Genomic DNA, 13,854 nt, shown 5'->3' on the forward strand with positions numbered 1-13,854 from the left:
AACAAAGCCCGCTGCCAACTCTGTCCACATATCTATTCAGGGGACACCATCATAAGACCTAATCACATCAGCCACACTATCAGAGGCTCGTTCACCTGCACATCTACCAATGTGATATATGCCCTCATGTGCCAGCAATGTCCCTCTGCTATGTACATTGGCCAAACCGGACAGTCTCTATGTAAAAGAATAAATGGACACAAATCTGACGTCAAGAATTATAACATTCAAAAACTAGTCAGAGAACACTTCAATCTCCCTGGTCACTCAATTACAGACCTAAAAGTCACAATATTACAACAAAAATACTTCAGATTCCAACGAGAGACTCTGCTGAATTGGAATTAATTTGCAAAATGGACACCATTAAATTAGGCTTGAATAAAGACTGGGAGGGGATGGGTCATTATACAAAGTAAAACTATTTCCCCCTCTACTGTTCCTTCTTGTCAACTGCTGCAAATGGACCATTTTGATTACCACTACAAAAAGTTTTTTTCTCTCTTGCTGGTAATAGCTCACCTTACCTGATCACTCTCGTTAGAGTATGTATGGTAACACCGATTGTTTCATGTTCTCTGTGTATATATCTTCCTACTGTATTTTCCACTGCATGCATCCGATGAAGTGGGCTGTAGCCCACAAAAGCTTACGCTCAAATAAATTTGTTAGTCTCTAAGGTGCCACAAGCACTCTTGTTCTTTTTGCGGATACAGACTAACATGGCTGCTACTCTGAAACAAATAACACTGTTGCCCTTTTTGACCCAAATGTGTAATCAAAATTCAGGGCTCTGTGGGTGATTCAGTTGGGAACAGAAACTGGTGTCAGCCAAATACTTCTTTGATGCAATCTCGTTTGTTTACAAAGAATGCACAAAATCCTGCGCTTCTGAATGCAGAAGGAACCAAGAACAAAAAGAGGTTTCTTGCTTCCAGGCCCCCAAACTCTTTTAGCCAACACCAGAACCAAAGGCTCTCCCTAGCTTTTTCCAGGGTAACAATTGTGCTCACAGGTGGAGGCTACTGCTTGGCTTTCTTGCTTTTTCCCTACTCCCAGACACTTATCTCTTCCCAGTTTCTTTCTGTGTTCTCTCACACATCTACACCCAGTCCCACCTGGTCACAATAGCCAGTCGAACCCTCCACCCCTTCAGGGCGTAGCGCTAGTTTCTGGGCAGACTCTGTTAGGCTTGGTATACCCTAGCTACTTATGTCAATATAACTACGTCGCTCAGGGGTGTGGAAAATCCAATCCCCTGAGCAACACAGTTATACCAACCTAACTCCTGCTGTAGACAGCACCATATCAATGGAAGGGCTTTTCCCATCAACATAGGTACCGCCTCTCAGGAAGGTGGAGTACCTACCCTGATGCGAGAAGCCTTCCCCTCGGTTTACGTATCATCTTCACCCAAGCACAACGGTGGCGTCTCTGCAGCCTTTAAAGTGTAGACAAGCCCTTGGGTTTTGTTTTAGGTGTGGCCCCATAACTGTCTCTTACAGCTATCTTAAATGGAGGACTCACTCACACATCAGCTTGAAGCAGGTTTTAACATAACCCATTGCAAGGCTTCTCCCAGCTCATAACAATATGTATGCAGAGAAAAAAAGTGGGTGACGTAATATCTTTATTGGATCAACTTTTGTTGGTAAAAGAACCTAGCTTCCAAGCCTATACAGAGCTCTTTTTCAGGCCTGGGAAAGGTACTCCGAGTACAGTAACTCCTCACTTAAAGTTGTCCCGGTTAACGTTGTTATGTTGCTGATCAACTAGGGAACATGCTCATTTAAAGTTGTGCAATGCTTCCTTCTAACGGTGCTTGGCAGCTGCGTGTTTTGTCTACTGCTTGCAGGAAGAGCAGCCATAGCAGCTAGCAGCCCCCCATCAACCCCCCGCTCCTCTAAGTTACCTGTGCAACAGTTGCCCAGCAGGCTAGCAACTGCAGCTGTCCCTCCCCCCATGGCCATGTGCTGCTCCTGCTCTCTGCCTTGGAGCTGCTCCCCTAGACTCCTGCTTGCTGTGCGGGGGGAAGAGGAGAGGAAGGGGGGGCTAATGTTAGGGTGTCTCCCTCCCCCCCTGCTCCTGCACCCCGCTTACCCCATCTTCCTTAAAGCAGGGAGGACACACCAGGGCTCAGGATGGAGGGAGCTTGCAGCAGCTGCGGTCTCAGCATGCTGATCTAATTAACAAGGCAGTGTACTTAAAGGGGAAATGCATGTATCTCCATCATTCCTGCTGCCTTGTATTGTTTTTGTGTGTGTGTGTGTGTGTGTGAGAGAGAGAGAAATTCCCTGGAACCTAATCCCCCCTCATTTACATTAATTCTTATGGGGAAATTGGATTTGCTTAACATCGTTTAGCTTAAAGTCACATTTTTCAGGAACATAACTACAACGTTAAGTGAGGAGTTACTGTATTACAACTAAACACAAGGTAAAACAGATTATTAAGCATACAGAGTTAACACATGTTGCAAGAGACCATCCAAGTTTAAGTAGGCAGTACTTCAGCAGCCATAGGGCAAAGAAGGCTTGTTGCCATGAGCCATAAATCCAGTGTCTTTACTGAGTCCATGCCTTTTAGTGTCTAGCAAAATTATGAATTTAAGCTCTCAGGCATGCTTTTTGAAGGGGTTGTACAGGTTTCCTTTCAGGGTGAGCACTGAGAGATCAGATACAGAGTGACCGACAACGTGTGTCTCCTGATATGGGGGGAGGGCACAATGTAAAGGAGAGGAATGTGACCACCCCACGTCTCCTATGGGAAGAACTTCCAGCCCCACTTCCCTGGGCCAGGGTAGAAAAATCCCACCAGCTCCTGGGGGGGGCTGGGAGCCAGGATCGGGGACCACATGCCTCTGGGCCCAGCCCTAGCTGAGCAGAGGCCAGGGAACCTGCTCCCAGGACCTTCCCCAGCAACCCCCCACCCTGCACCCAGCACAAGGACCACCATGCTCTCCCCACCCCATCAGTTACCTGTGGGAAGGGGGGACTCTGTCGTTCTCCTGCTCCACTCCCTCCCCCAGGGTATGTTCAGCCACTGTCCCCGGGCAGCCGACTCCAGATGGGGAGAGAGAAAGAGCCACTTCTCATGCAACTGAAGGTGGCTGCCCGAGAGAGCTCGGCTGGGACATGGCCTGGCTCGGCTCAGGGGCTGAGCGAGCCTGAAATGTGTTGTGGGGAGAGGGGGCTCCAGCTCACTCGGCCCTTGTCCCTGGCAGCCTGGCCCAGGCGGGGAGTGGAAGCCCCTGCCTCCTCACTTGGAATCTTGCAGGCAGCCACCACACTGCACAAAACAGGGACCCAGAGCGGCCAGCATGAGAGGTGACCAGTCCCACCACATCCACTCCCTGTCCGGCTGCCAGGGACAGGGGCTGAACATGCTGGCGGGTGGGGGGAGTATAGCAGAAGAAGAGCCTTCTCCCTCTCCCCCAGCATGCCAAGCAGAAATGTCCCCCTTATGTGTGAAAAGTGTTCACTCATGGGTGATGTGGTGTTTTTGTCTTATTTTTATGAGTGTTCATTTGAACATGTAGTGATTGTCTCATCTCACCCACATAGTTATTACTGGAGCAATTACTGCATGGAATGAGGTACACTACATGTTGTGATAAGCATGTGAAGGACCTATATATCTTGAAAGGTGTATTGTGGGGAATATTCATCATCATAGCAGTGGAGATATGGCTGCAGGTTTTGCATCTGTTGTTATGGCAGGGTCTGGTGCCCCACTGAATACATGTGCTACAGAGAATTAAAATTATTTAAATATAGCTTTTCCTACTCCCCTAAATAATGGAATATCAAGTTCAGCTCCAATAAAAGGAAGAGAAGTCACAACTGACAAATTGATGAAAGTAGAAAACCTAGCACAACACACCACAGCTGCACGCATACCACAGTCATTACAGTGGACTCAACATCAGACCTTGAGAGTAAAAACTACAGGCTGCTACTGTTTGGGCTATGAAAAAGCAGTAGGCTATTATACTATCCAGGGTCAGCCACTAGAGGGAGACATGATCATACATACTCACATTAGGCAACTAGCATTTTGTAGACAGTCTGCCTTTCCTTAAGAATTCCAGTGAAAAGAATGAAAGGCAAAGCATCAGAGGTGGATTTGCCAAGGCAAAGCAGAAGCTTGTTAGCAGATGAAAATTAGTTAAAAAATAAGACATTACAAGGGTCATTTTCTATTCAGTTATCTTTAGAGCAGCCAGTAATTTCTTTTGCAGCTAACATGCCTACAGAATGTCACCATGGCTATCAAAAACATGGAAATGTTTCTTCAGTTCTAACGTAGCAGGTTTAAGGAAGAAGACTGTAGATTTCAGACCCCAGAGCTGTTTAATAGAACCACTGAAGCCTATCTGATCACTCCCTCTGAAAACGCCACCCGTACGACAAATTGTTTGATTAGAGTTAATATTGCATGGGAAGATACAGGTATCTTAAATGTCTCTTTTCATATACTCACACCTCTGAAATCACTAAAGAAACGGCACTCTTTGTAAAATAATAAAAAAATAACTTTGCTCAGATTTTCACCACAGAAAATCAGACTAAAAACTGGAGAAGATCATAAGGCTCCATATTTCTTGAGATAGTTAGCAAAACCTACTACTGTTTCCAATAATTAACCAGTTTCCTGTGTCCACTAGAACGATAACACTTTCTACCTCCTAGAGTTAATGGTACTTTGCAGACTTCAACAGGTTAATCCTCAGATTACCCCCGATGAAGTTGGGCAATATTATTTCAATTTTACAGATGGGGAAACGGAGTCAGAGAGTTACGTAACTTTCCCAATATCACATAGCAAGTCTGTGGCAGAGCTGGTACTTCCTGGCTCCCAGTCCTGAGCTTCAACCATTAGACCATTCTCATTCCCAGTGACAGAAATCATGAATAAATTGACAGCAAGACATGCTCTCAAAATACCCAGGAAATTTACTTTCTTGGGAGAGAAAAAATCGAGGCTGCGGTTTATGAGTGATGGGTTTATGGTGTTAATGACACAAACCCTGGGAATAAAATCTTGTATTGAAGAAAAGTGCCAGAACAAGGAATCTTACAAGAGCTGATTCCATATAGAACATGTGTGAATTGTTGAATAGTTACAAATGAAGCAAATGGAGTTAGAAAAAATTGCAAGGACATATGGGAATATTAACTGGGATTGAATATTATAGGGGGAAACAATTGTCTCCTGGGTTGAAAATATAACCAGTAACAAAAATGACAGCACGTAACACAACTGATAGGGATATTTTGTTAATATTTATCTTTTTTTTTAATACTACAGAAGCAACCCTACATTCTTCTTTCTAAGCTAGATATACACATCAACAGAAAGCTGGATGTCTGGAGTTTATATATTTCCATACACAAAAACAAGTTAGCAAACTAACCCAACACAAAGCACACCATGGCAAATGTCTTCCACTAACCAAGACAATCACCTGTTTGTACACTGAGCTACAATTACCACCCACATTCCTATTTCAAAAAGGAAACAGGGAGAATGAAGTTTTGCCATTTTCAAAATGTGTAAGTGACTATTTGGGTTGCTTTATCTCTCATAGTATCTTGCGTTAGTTGTCTTAGAAATTAAACCCAGTTAGTATCATGCTACTCATTTTACAGGTAAGGCATAGGATTCTGAAATAAATCTTCTACCCAAAGAAGTATGAGGACTGGTATGATTTGAAAAGGTTTCTAAAACTTTTGGAACATTGGACAACAGATATTGGGCTTGATTATGCAATCACTGGGGTTGCCCAGGTGCAGACAATTTGGCCCACTGGATACCTACAAACTTGTTTAAACAAGGAGTCTTGTAATGGTATCAGGTGAAATTTTCAACAGCCTGGGCCTAACTCTGTTCCCACTGAAGACAATGGGAGTGCAGCACCTTTGAAAATCCTCCTTGGAGGTGATAATTAAATACTTCTGCTGTACAACATGAGGTTGTATTTGAATTTTCCATTTAATTTATAATGATATTTGCCAGGTTTTCCCATTTACCAGAAACTTCTTACAAGCAATAATGTCCCAGAGGTACTAGCTAGTTAGGTACTAGCTCAAGCAGTAAATTTTAAGACACATTGGTTTTGTGCCTCTCTCCCCCTCACTCCATCCCAATGACCATATAATATTTGATATCTTTGTTGTAGAGTCTGATTTGGCCCTTTTAATCAGTACACATCCCAGCACAGAGAAGGCTGCTGGGTGACACTTGAGAACTGAAGTATGTGAGCAAAAATAACCTGCCTTCCACTAGACATGATGAACACCAGACAGCTGAGTCACCTTTCAAGCCCCTTTTAATTTTCCGAATTAAAAAGAAATATCAAAGAGAGAAGGATTAAACATCCAAAAATCAGAGCAGCACAAACTGAAAACCCTGCAGTTCAGAATCCATATGTCCTTTAGATTTGTCTCTCTCTCTCTCATCGCAGGCTGCAACTTTATTTCAGTATCTAGTACTCACTCCATCTATGGGCAATTTAAAAGGACACAGCCGACTTTAATTTATCTTTTACATCAGGCAATTTCAAAAAAGTTTCGTTTCCAATACAGCATGTACTGAGGATTAAGGGATTTTCTGCTCCAGTGTTAATGTTTATAAGGGTATTTTTCAGCAAGGAAGAAAGGTCCAGATCCTTAAAAGGTATTTAGGCATCTATTTCCCATTGAAATCATATTTAGGGGTCTACCTAAATATCTTTGGGGATCTGGGCCAAAATGATTAAGGATCCCATCCTGCAATTGAACAACTGCACCCTTGAGAGTCTGGTGCTCTGCAAGAGCTCAAGTCATCACCTGCATGGATCCAACTGCAGGATCATGGCCTGACTAACACATGGTAAAGAGTGAAAGTGACCATACATCCAGTGTTCATTTGACATCAAACAAAAGCAGCTAGGGGCGAGAGGGACACTTTACTAACTTCTTTCAGTGTTAGTGATTCTAGGCTAATTGCAACTATTGGAGATAAACGAGTTTCAGGCCAAATTGTGATTTTCAAGTTGACTGAGACCCTTTACATTGAAGGCTTCTTAAGGATGCCCTAAAACAATAGAATAAGTAGAGATCCAGCAGGAAAACAGAGTCATCCATGTGCATTTGCCAACTAACATATGTGAATGAGAACATTCATTGCCCCTTTCATTATCTGTGTGAAAGCTAAAACAACTCAGCAAAGAGCACACAGACTCTAGGAAACAAGGCCTGCGCAACCCATTACGCGACCGTGCTAACATTTGGGGGGTGCCGACTGCGGCGGCCGGATCTTCGGCCACCCCGGTCATCGGTGGTATTTCAGGGGCAGGACCTTCCACCACCTCTGTCAGGGGCGGCATTTCGGGGGCGGGACCTTCCGCCACCTAGGGCGGCAAAAAAGCTGGCGGTGCTCCTGCTAGGAAATTGCTGAGGGCCTCAAAGTTTACAACCAGAAGGAACCACTAGATCATCTCTGACTTCCTTTATATCACAGACCACCAATACCCCCCAGCACTGACACACTAAGCCCAACAACAAAAATTAGACCAAAGTATTACAGCCCAGAGGAGACTAAATGATTATATGCTACAGGCTATGAATAGGAAGGACCAAGGTACAATAAAGCTTGCAGCCCCTGCAATAGCAGGGAATTGATTAAGTGAGATGTACCCAGATAACCCCTGCAAGTGACCTGCACAGACTGGATGGTTCAGAAAATAGCAAAATCACACAGGAAAAAAAAAATCTGGGTCTAATCAATTATGTCAAATTCCCTTTGGGGGGAAGGGAAGGAAATTCTAGCACCTCACACAATCTGCCACTGATTTGTGCTGAAGGATCTATTCAGCTGCAACAGACCAGTTATAAATCAGGACAGGCCTGTGACTGGAAAATAAAACAAACCCCAGCTTGGGAAGCACAAGGACTGAGGGAAGCCGGATTGCAAAGAAGGAAGCCCACATTCAGCAGCCAGAAACCCTGCTCTGGAAATAGAGATGGTTAAAACTAATTTTCTACTTAAAATAATACATGCATCTCAAAGTCCCTTGCACGTTGCAATGCCTCTAAAATCATGCAGCAGGGAGACTCTAGCTGGCACCTTCCCATCTATTCCCCACCCATCCACACAATTCAAATGTTGCTGAGCAAAGCTGCTCCCAAGACAGACAACTTCATCCCTTCTCCCACCCTTCCAGGCAGTTGGGAAGCAGATTTGCACTTGGGGATGAGGAGGAAGTTAATAGCCCAAGGGGATGGTTGAGAGCCTGGGTTACAGCACTGGGGAGCCTGGGGGGCTACCCAAGGGGGATCCTGAGGGGCTTGCAGTCAATGAGAGGGAAATGCAGCAGGTGGAGTGGGAGAAAGGGGAGACCATGCAACAGTGGGAGGTTTGCTGCTTGGGTTTGGAAAAGAGTGAGAAAACTGGGGGGGCGGTGGTTTGCAACTGGGAAGGGGGTAGGTTTCCAGCCTAGGGAAGAGGCAGTAGGGGCTGCCACAGATTTGCAATGAGGGCAGGGGGCAGAAGAAGCAGGGGAAAAAGGGGAGGTTTGTGGGTGGGGTAAAGGCAGTAGGGAGGCTGCAGCAGAAGGGAAATGAAGCATGGTGTATAAGTGTGAAGGGGGAAGGGTTGAAGAAGGGAAATGGGGGAGGCTTGCTGCCTGGGAGGAAGGGAATGGGGAGGTTTGCTGCCTGCTGGGGGAGGGGAGGTTTGCTGCCTAGGAGGGAAGGTGGGGGATTGCTGCCTGCCGAGGGAGGGGTAAGGCAGGAGTGGGAGATTTGCTGTCTGTGGGGTGGGGGCAGGGGGAAGGTTTGCTGCCTGCCCAGGGGTGAAGGTAGGAGGTGGAGAGGTTTGATACCTGCCTGCGGGGTGAAAGGGGGGGAAGAGGTTTGTTGCCTGTCCAGGAGGTTTCTTGCTGGCCCGAGGGGGGAAGCTGGGAGGGGGGAGGTTTGTTGCCTTGGAGGGGAAGGTGGGGGAGGCGGAGGTTTGCTGCCTGCCCAGGGGCAGAAGGCGGGGAGGTTTGTTGCCTGCCTGGAGGGTGGGGAAGGCAAGAGGAGGGAGGTCTGTTGCACATCTGGGGGGAAAGAGGAGAGCGGGGAGGTTTGCTGCCTGGGGAGGAAGGAGAGGTTTGCTGCCTGCCTTGGGGGGAAGGTGCGGGGGAGGTTTGCTGCCTGCCCCAGGGGTGGGGGAAGGTGGGAGGGAGAGGTTTGTTGCCTGCCTGGGGAGAAGAAGGGGGGGTGAGGTTCGTTGCTTGAGGGGAAGGCGAGAAGGAAAGAGGTTTGTTGCCCGAGGGGGAAGGTTTGCTACCTGCCGGGGGGGGGGGCGGGGGGAAGGTGGGGGGGAAAGAAGTTTGTTGCCTGTGCGGGGGGAGATGGGAAGAGAGGTTTGCTGCCTGGGGGGAAGGCGGACGGGAAGAGGTTTGTTGCCTACGGGGGGGGGGGGGGAGATGTTTGTTGTCTGCCTGGGGGGAGAGGTTTGTTACCTGGGGGGAAGGCGGGGGGGAGGTTTGCTGCCTGCCAGGGGGAGAAGTTTGCTGCCTGGGGGGGAAGGTGGGGTGGGGGAAGAGATTTGTTGACTGCCGAGGCGGGAAGGGGGGGAAGAGAATTGCTGCCTGGGGGGAAAGGTTTGCTGCCTGCCTGGGGAGGGAGGTGGGAGAGGTCTGCTGCCTGGGGGGGGCGGGAAATAGGTTTGTTGCCTGCCGGGAGTGGGAGGTTCGTGGACTGCCCGGGGGGAGGGGGAGAGGTTTGCTGCCTGGGGCGGGAAAGACGGGGGGGGGGAGGTTTGCTGCCTAGAGGGAAGGCGAGGGGGAGGTTTGCTGCCTGCCGGGGGTGGGGTGTGCAGTGGGGCGGGTTTGCAGCCGGCGGGGCTGCTGCACTCACCGGGGACTCGTAGGAGAAGGCACATTCCGTCTTGTAGACCCGATCCCCTGACTTGGGCACGCGGATCGTGGGCATGTAGGGGACCAGCAGCTCCCCCAAGTCCCCCGCAGCCATCTGCGCATCCCTGCCGCTCCCGAACAGCGCGGCCCGCTGCATGCTGCCCCGCCGGCCGGGCCGGCCGCACCGCGAGCGAGGGGAAGGCAGAGCGAGCGCAGCCGGGCGCGGGGCACAGAGAGGCGGCCTGAGCCGGGCCCGGGGGCGGAGCGGGGAAGATGCTATTTTTAATCCAAGGGCAGCAGGAGCGGCCCCAGCTGCAAAGCCCCGGGGTCCTGGCAAGGGGGGAGCCCGGGGGCGGGTGGAGGAGGAGCCCCGGGGAGATTGGATGGAGGGCAGCGCCAGCAGAGGCAGGGAAGGGAGGGGAGGGTGGACAGCAAGGAGGGGAGGGGCATGGGAAGCAGGCTGGGGTAGGGGATTGGGAATCCCTCAGCTCTCTTCCCCTGAGCTGTTGAGAGGAAGTTGAGCCCATTGACATTAGATAGATTCTATCTAATTCTTTCCAAGGGGCTTATAAAAACTGTCCCGCATCACTCCCCGACAGCCATCCAGTTGGGCTGGTAAATCCTTACATGTCTCCTTGACCCGGGACCAGCCAAGCGCTGGGTGGGAATCACAGGACTCTCAGGCCACGTTCTGCAGGAGGTCAAACTATATGTTCCTTCTAGTGGTCCCCTCTGGCTTTAAATTCCGGGAAAGGCAAGGCTCTTCCACGCTGTTAGCCCTGCTGTAAAACGTCAGCCGCAGAGGAAGGGCTGATTCTGGCAACCAAATATTATAGGTTAAAGAACTTAGAGCTGACCATTTTTTTCAGTTTACTCCCACCTGGAGGTTGGGCCAGGCATCCTGCCTCCTCTACATCTGACTGCAAGCCCAGGAACCGTCTTCATTTTGTGTCTTGTACAGAGCTGAGCGCCCTGTTCTGTGCATAAGGCAGTGCTGATGGAGGCAGTTGGTGGATTTGGCATCAAATATCCTGATTTTTGTTGTTGTCTTGCCACTTAATAAGAAGCAGCTGGCAACAACGGTGAGAATTGAAAACATCAATCCTGTGTTCTTCAGTCTTCCTCGGTGCCCACATTTCACGTCTGTACAATAGAGTTGGGATAACTGGGGTTCTATAGATCTGCAGCTTCGTAGCAAGCTTGAAATCACAACATCCCCACATAGGCTGCTAAAGGAGCCGAAACACGTCAGCAACTGTTGATAGACAGGCGGCCACGTTTTTTAGAGCACCCTCCAGCACCGTCTATTACGATGCCTTACCCAGACAGTTTAATACTGAGATTGTAACCTGGAGCTGGAGGCTGCTTGATGGTCATGGCCAGGTACTTGGTTTTATCTGGATTAATAACCAGACCTACGTGCGCTGCTTCGTGCCTCACCAGACTGGCCAGCAGCCACAATGGTTCACTAGACTGAGCCAGCCAATGTCATTGGCATATTAGAGATCTCAAAGCAGAATGACATTCCACTTTACCCCTCCAACTGCTGCCTCTTCAAGTTTATCCATCATCCAGTCAGTGCTGATACTGAATGATGATGGTGACAGAGCACAACCTTGCCGAACTCCTATGGAGACAGGAAACCATGATGTATTTTTGCCATTGACTCGAATGCATCTTTCCATTCCATAGCCCTCCTATCAATGATGCTGTTGTCCCAGGGATGCCAAGTCACCTCATTGGATCCCACAAACTTGCTTGATTTACTGAATCAAGGGCATTATAGAAGTCTATAGAAAGTGCTGTGCGTGGCTTATTAAATTCAGCCATCTTCTCAAAAAGCTGTCTCAAGGTAAAGAGTTGGTTAACAGTGGACTGACCAGATCTAAAGCTGCACAGAGTATCTTGGGCTCTGCCACAAAGTGCATTGTTGAGCTGAGACATTAACATGGAAGCAAAGACTTTCCCTGGAACAGACAACAGCATCATACTGCTACAGTTGCTAAATTCACCTTATCACCCTTTCCGAACAGAGTAATCCCCTTCTTCCAGTCATTGGGGATGATATTAATATGCCAAATGGCCTAGAAAAGCTTATGGTCCAGCAATGCTGTCACCTGTCTTCAGCGACTCAAAAGTGATGTAACAAACCCGATGCCTTCTCAGCTTATGGACTGTGATACGGAATCTCTTCTTGCTTGAAGGAAGCAGGCTGTAGTGGAAATTCCTGACCCTCTTCAGATGGATGAAGGACTTCAACGGATGGACAATTGAGGAGCATCTTAAAATCTCTCTCACACTAATACAGCTGATTCTGAATGATGCTGCCCTCCTGACTCTTTACTGAAGAAGCTGGTACCACCTACCCTGCAAACACTGCAAAGTTGAATAAAGGGTGCAGAAATCAGGGCTGGACTGTACCTATATATAAGATCTTACCATCTGAATAGACAAGACAGACAAAGGATGGGGACGAGGAAGTAGCATGATCTCCATTTGACATAGGGGCAGGTGAGGCACCAAGAATTTATTTGCCTGAGGTCATGCAGGAAGACCTCCTTGAATCCCAGTCCAGATTCTTAACCACAGAACTATCCTTCTTCTCTGTCACTTCATTTCTGCTTTTTCTAATTTTGAAAGGGATATTGATAAGGTAGAGAGAGGCAGCAATGACGCCATAAAGATTGGAGAACAGAGCATTTAGATCAAAAGATAAAGAAATAAAGCTGTGACATGGTTAGTGCGGGCTAACTGCTATAGTTTGTATGTGGTCCTTTTTTCAACAAACTATCCATTGGTGATGTTGGGAACTGTGTGTGAAATACTTATGGCGGAATGTGTGCGCAGAATTACTCTAGATTTACAGTGAGGTACCTGAAAGCTTGTCTACACTTAAGACACTACAGTGGCACAGTTGTGCTGCTGCAGCTGCACTGCTGTAGCCCTTCAGCGTAGACACTACCTACTCCAATGAAAGGGATGCTCCCGTTGGTGTAGGTAATCCACTTCCTTGAAAGGCAGTAGCTAGACCAATGGAAGAATTCTTCCATCAACCTAGCACTGTCTACACACGGACTTAGGCTGACTTAACTACGCCGCTCAAGGGTGTGGATTTTTCACAACCCAACCTACCTAACTTTCTAGCGTAGACCAGGCCTGAAATCAGAATCTCTCTCAAACAATCTTGGACTTAGAGGAACTGTTGGCCTGGTCTGCACTAGAAAACTAGGTTGGCATAACTGCGTTGCTCAGGGGTGTGAAAAATCCACCTCTCTGAGTGGTACAGTTAAGCTGACCTAAGTCCCCTTGTAGACAGTGTAAGGCTGATGGTAGAATTATTCCATCAACCTAGTTACTGGCATAGGTAGTGTCTACACTGAAGCACTACAGTGGCCCAGGTGTGCCACTGTAGTATTCTGTGTGTAGACAAGGCCATTGGATGTTAGATATGAAACTGAGGGCCAGTCTACACTACAAAAATAAGTTGACATAAGTTATGTCGACATACAGCTGCCACAATAATTAAATCACTTTTGCATGTAGACACTACGCTGTGTATGTTGGTGGTACACAATCTCACTACCGGTGCTTGCAGCGATGCAGAGAGCAGTGTCCCATGGGCAGCTATCCCACTGTGCAATTCACCACCATCTACTGGCAGGGTGTTTTGGAAAGGGTTTGCAATGCCTTACAGGGGCAATCAAGTCATGCGGGGTGACTGGGAACATGGTTTCAATGTCCCATGATGCAGTTTTCTCCAGCGCATAATTTTATCTGCATCCCATAATGTTTCATGCCTCTTTTCAAAAGCCCTGCTAACCCGTGCATCTGCCATCTCTGTGAGAAGCATGGGTCCTGCACAGCTCTGCACTATTGTGATTAACTTTGCAAGCACAGCAAACCTGATGCTGCAAAGTGCCTGTTGAAGCAATTGCTCAGTGGCATGGGGGAAGTGTCCTACTGCAATG

At 47.9% G+C, this 13,854-nt stretch overlaps 1 protein-coding gene across 2 annotated transcripts in view; it reads right to left on the reverse strand.

Annotated features, from left to right (window-relative positions):
* USP13 (ubiquitin specific peptidase 13) overlaps window positions 1-10,106 on the reverse strand; it is an 84,226-nt gene extending 74,120 nt beyond the window's left edge. For both annotated transcript variants that reach the window (XM_030575720.1, XM_030575719.1), the window contains exon 1: window positions 9,888-10,106. In XM_030575720.1, the coding sequence (XP_030431580.1) occupies window positions 9,888-10,043 (156 nt within the window). In that variant the 5' untranslated portion in view covers window positions 10,044-10,106. The remainder of the gene's footprint in view (window positions 1-9,887) is intronic.
* Window positions 10,107-13,854: the final 3,748 nt, after the last annotated feature.

This window comes from Gopherus evgoodei, chromosome 9, assembly GCF_007399415.2.
Source record: "Gopherus evgoodei ecotype Sinaloan lineage chromosome 9, rGopEvg1_v1.p, whole genome shotgun sequence".
Lineage (NCBI taxonomy): Eukaryota > Metazoa > Chordata > Testudines > Testudinidae > Gopherus > Gopherus evgoodei.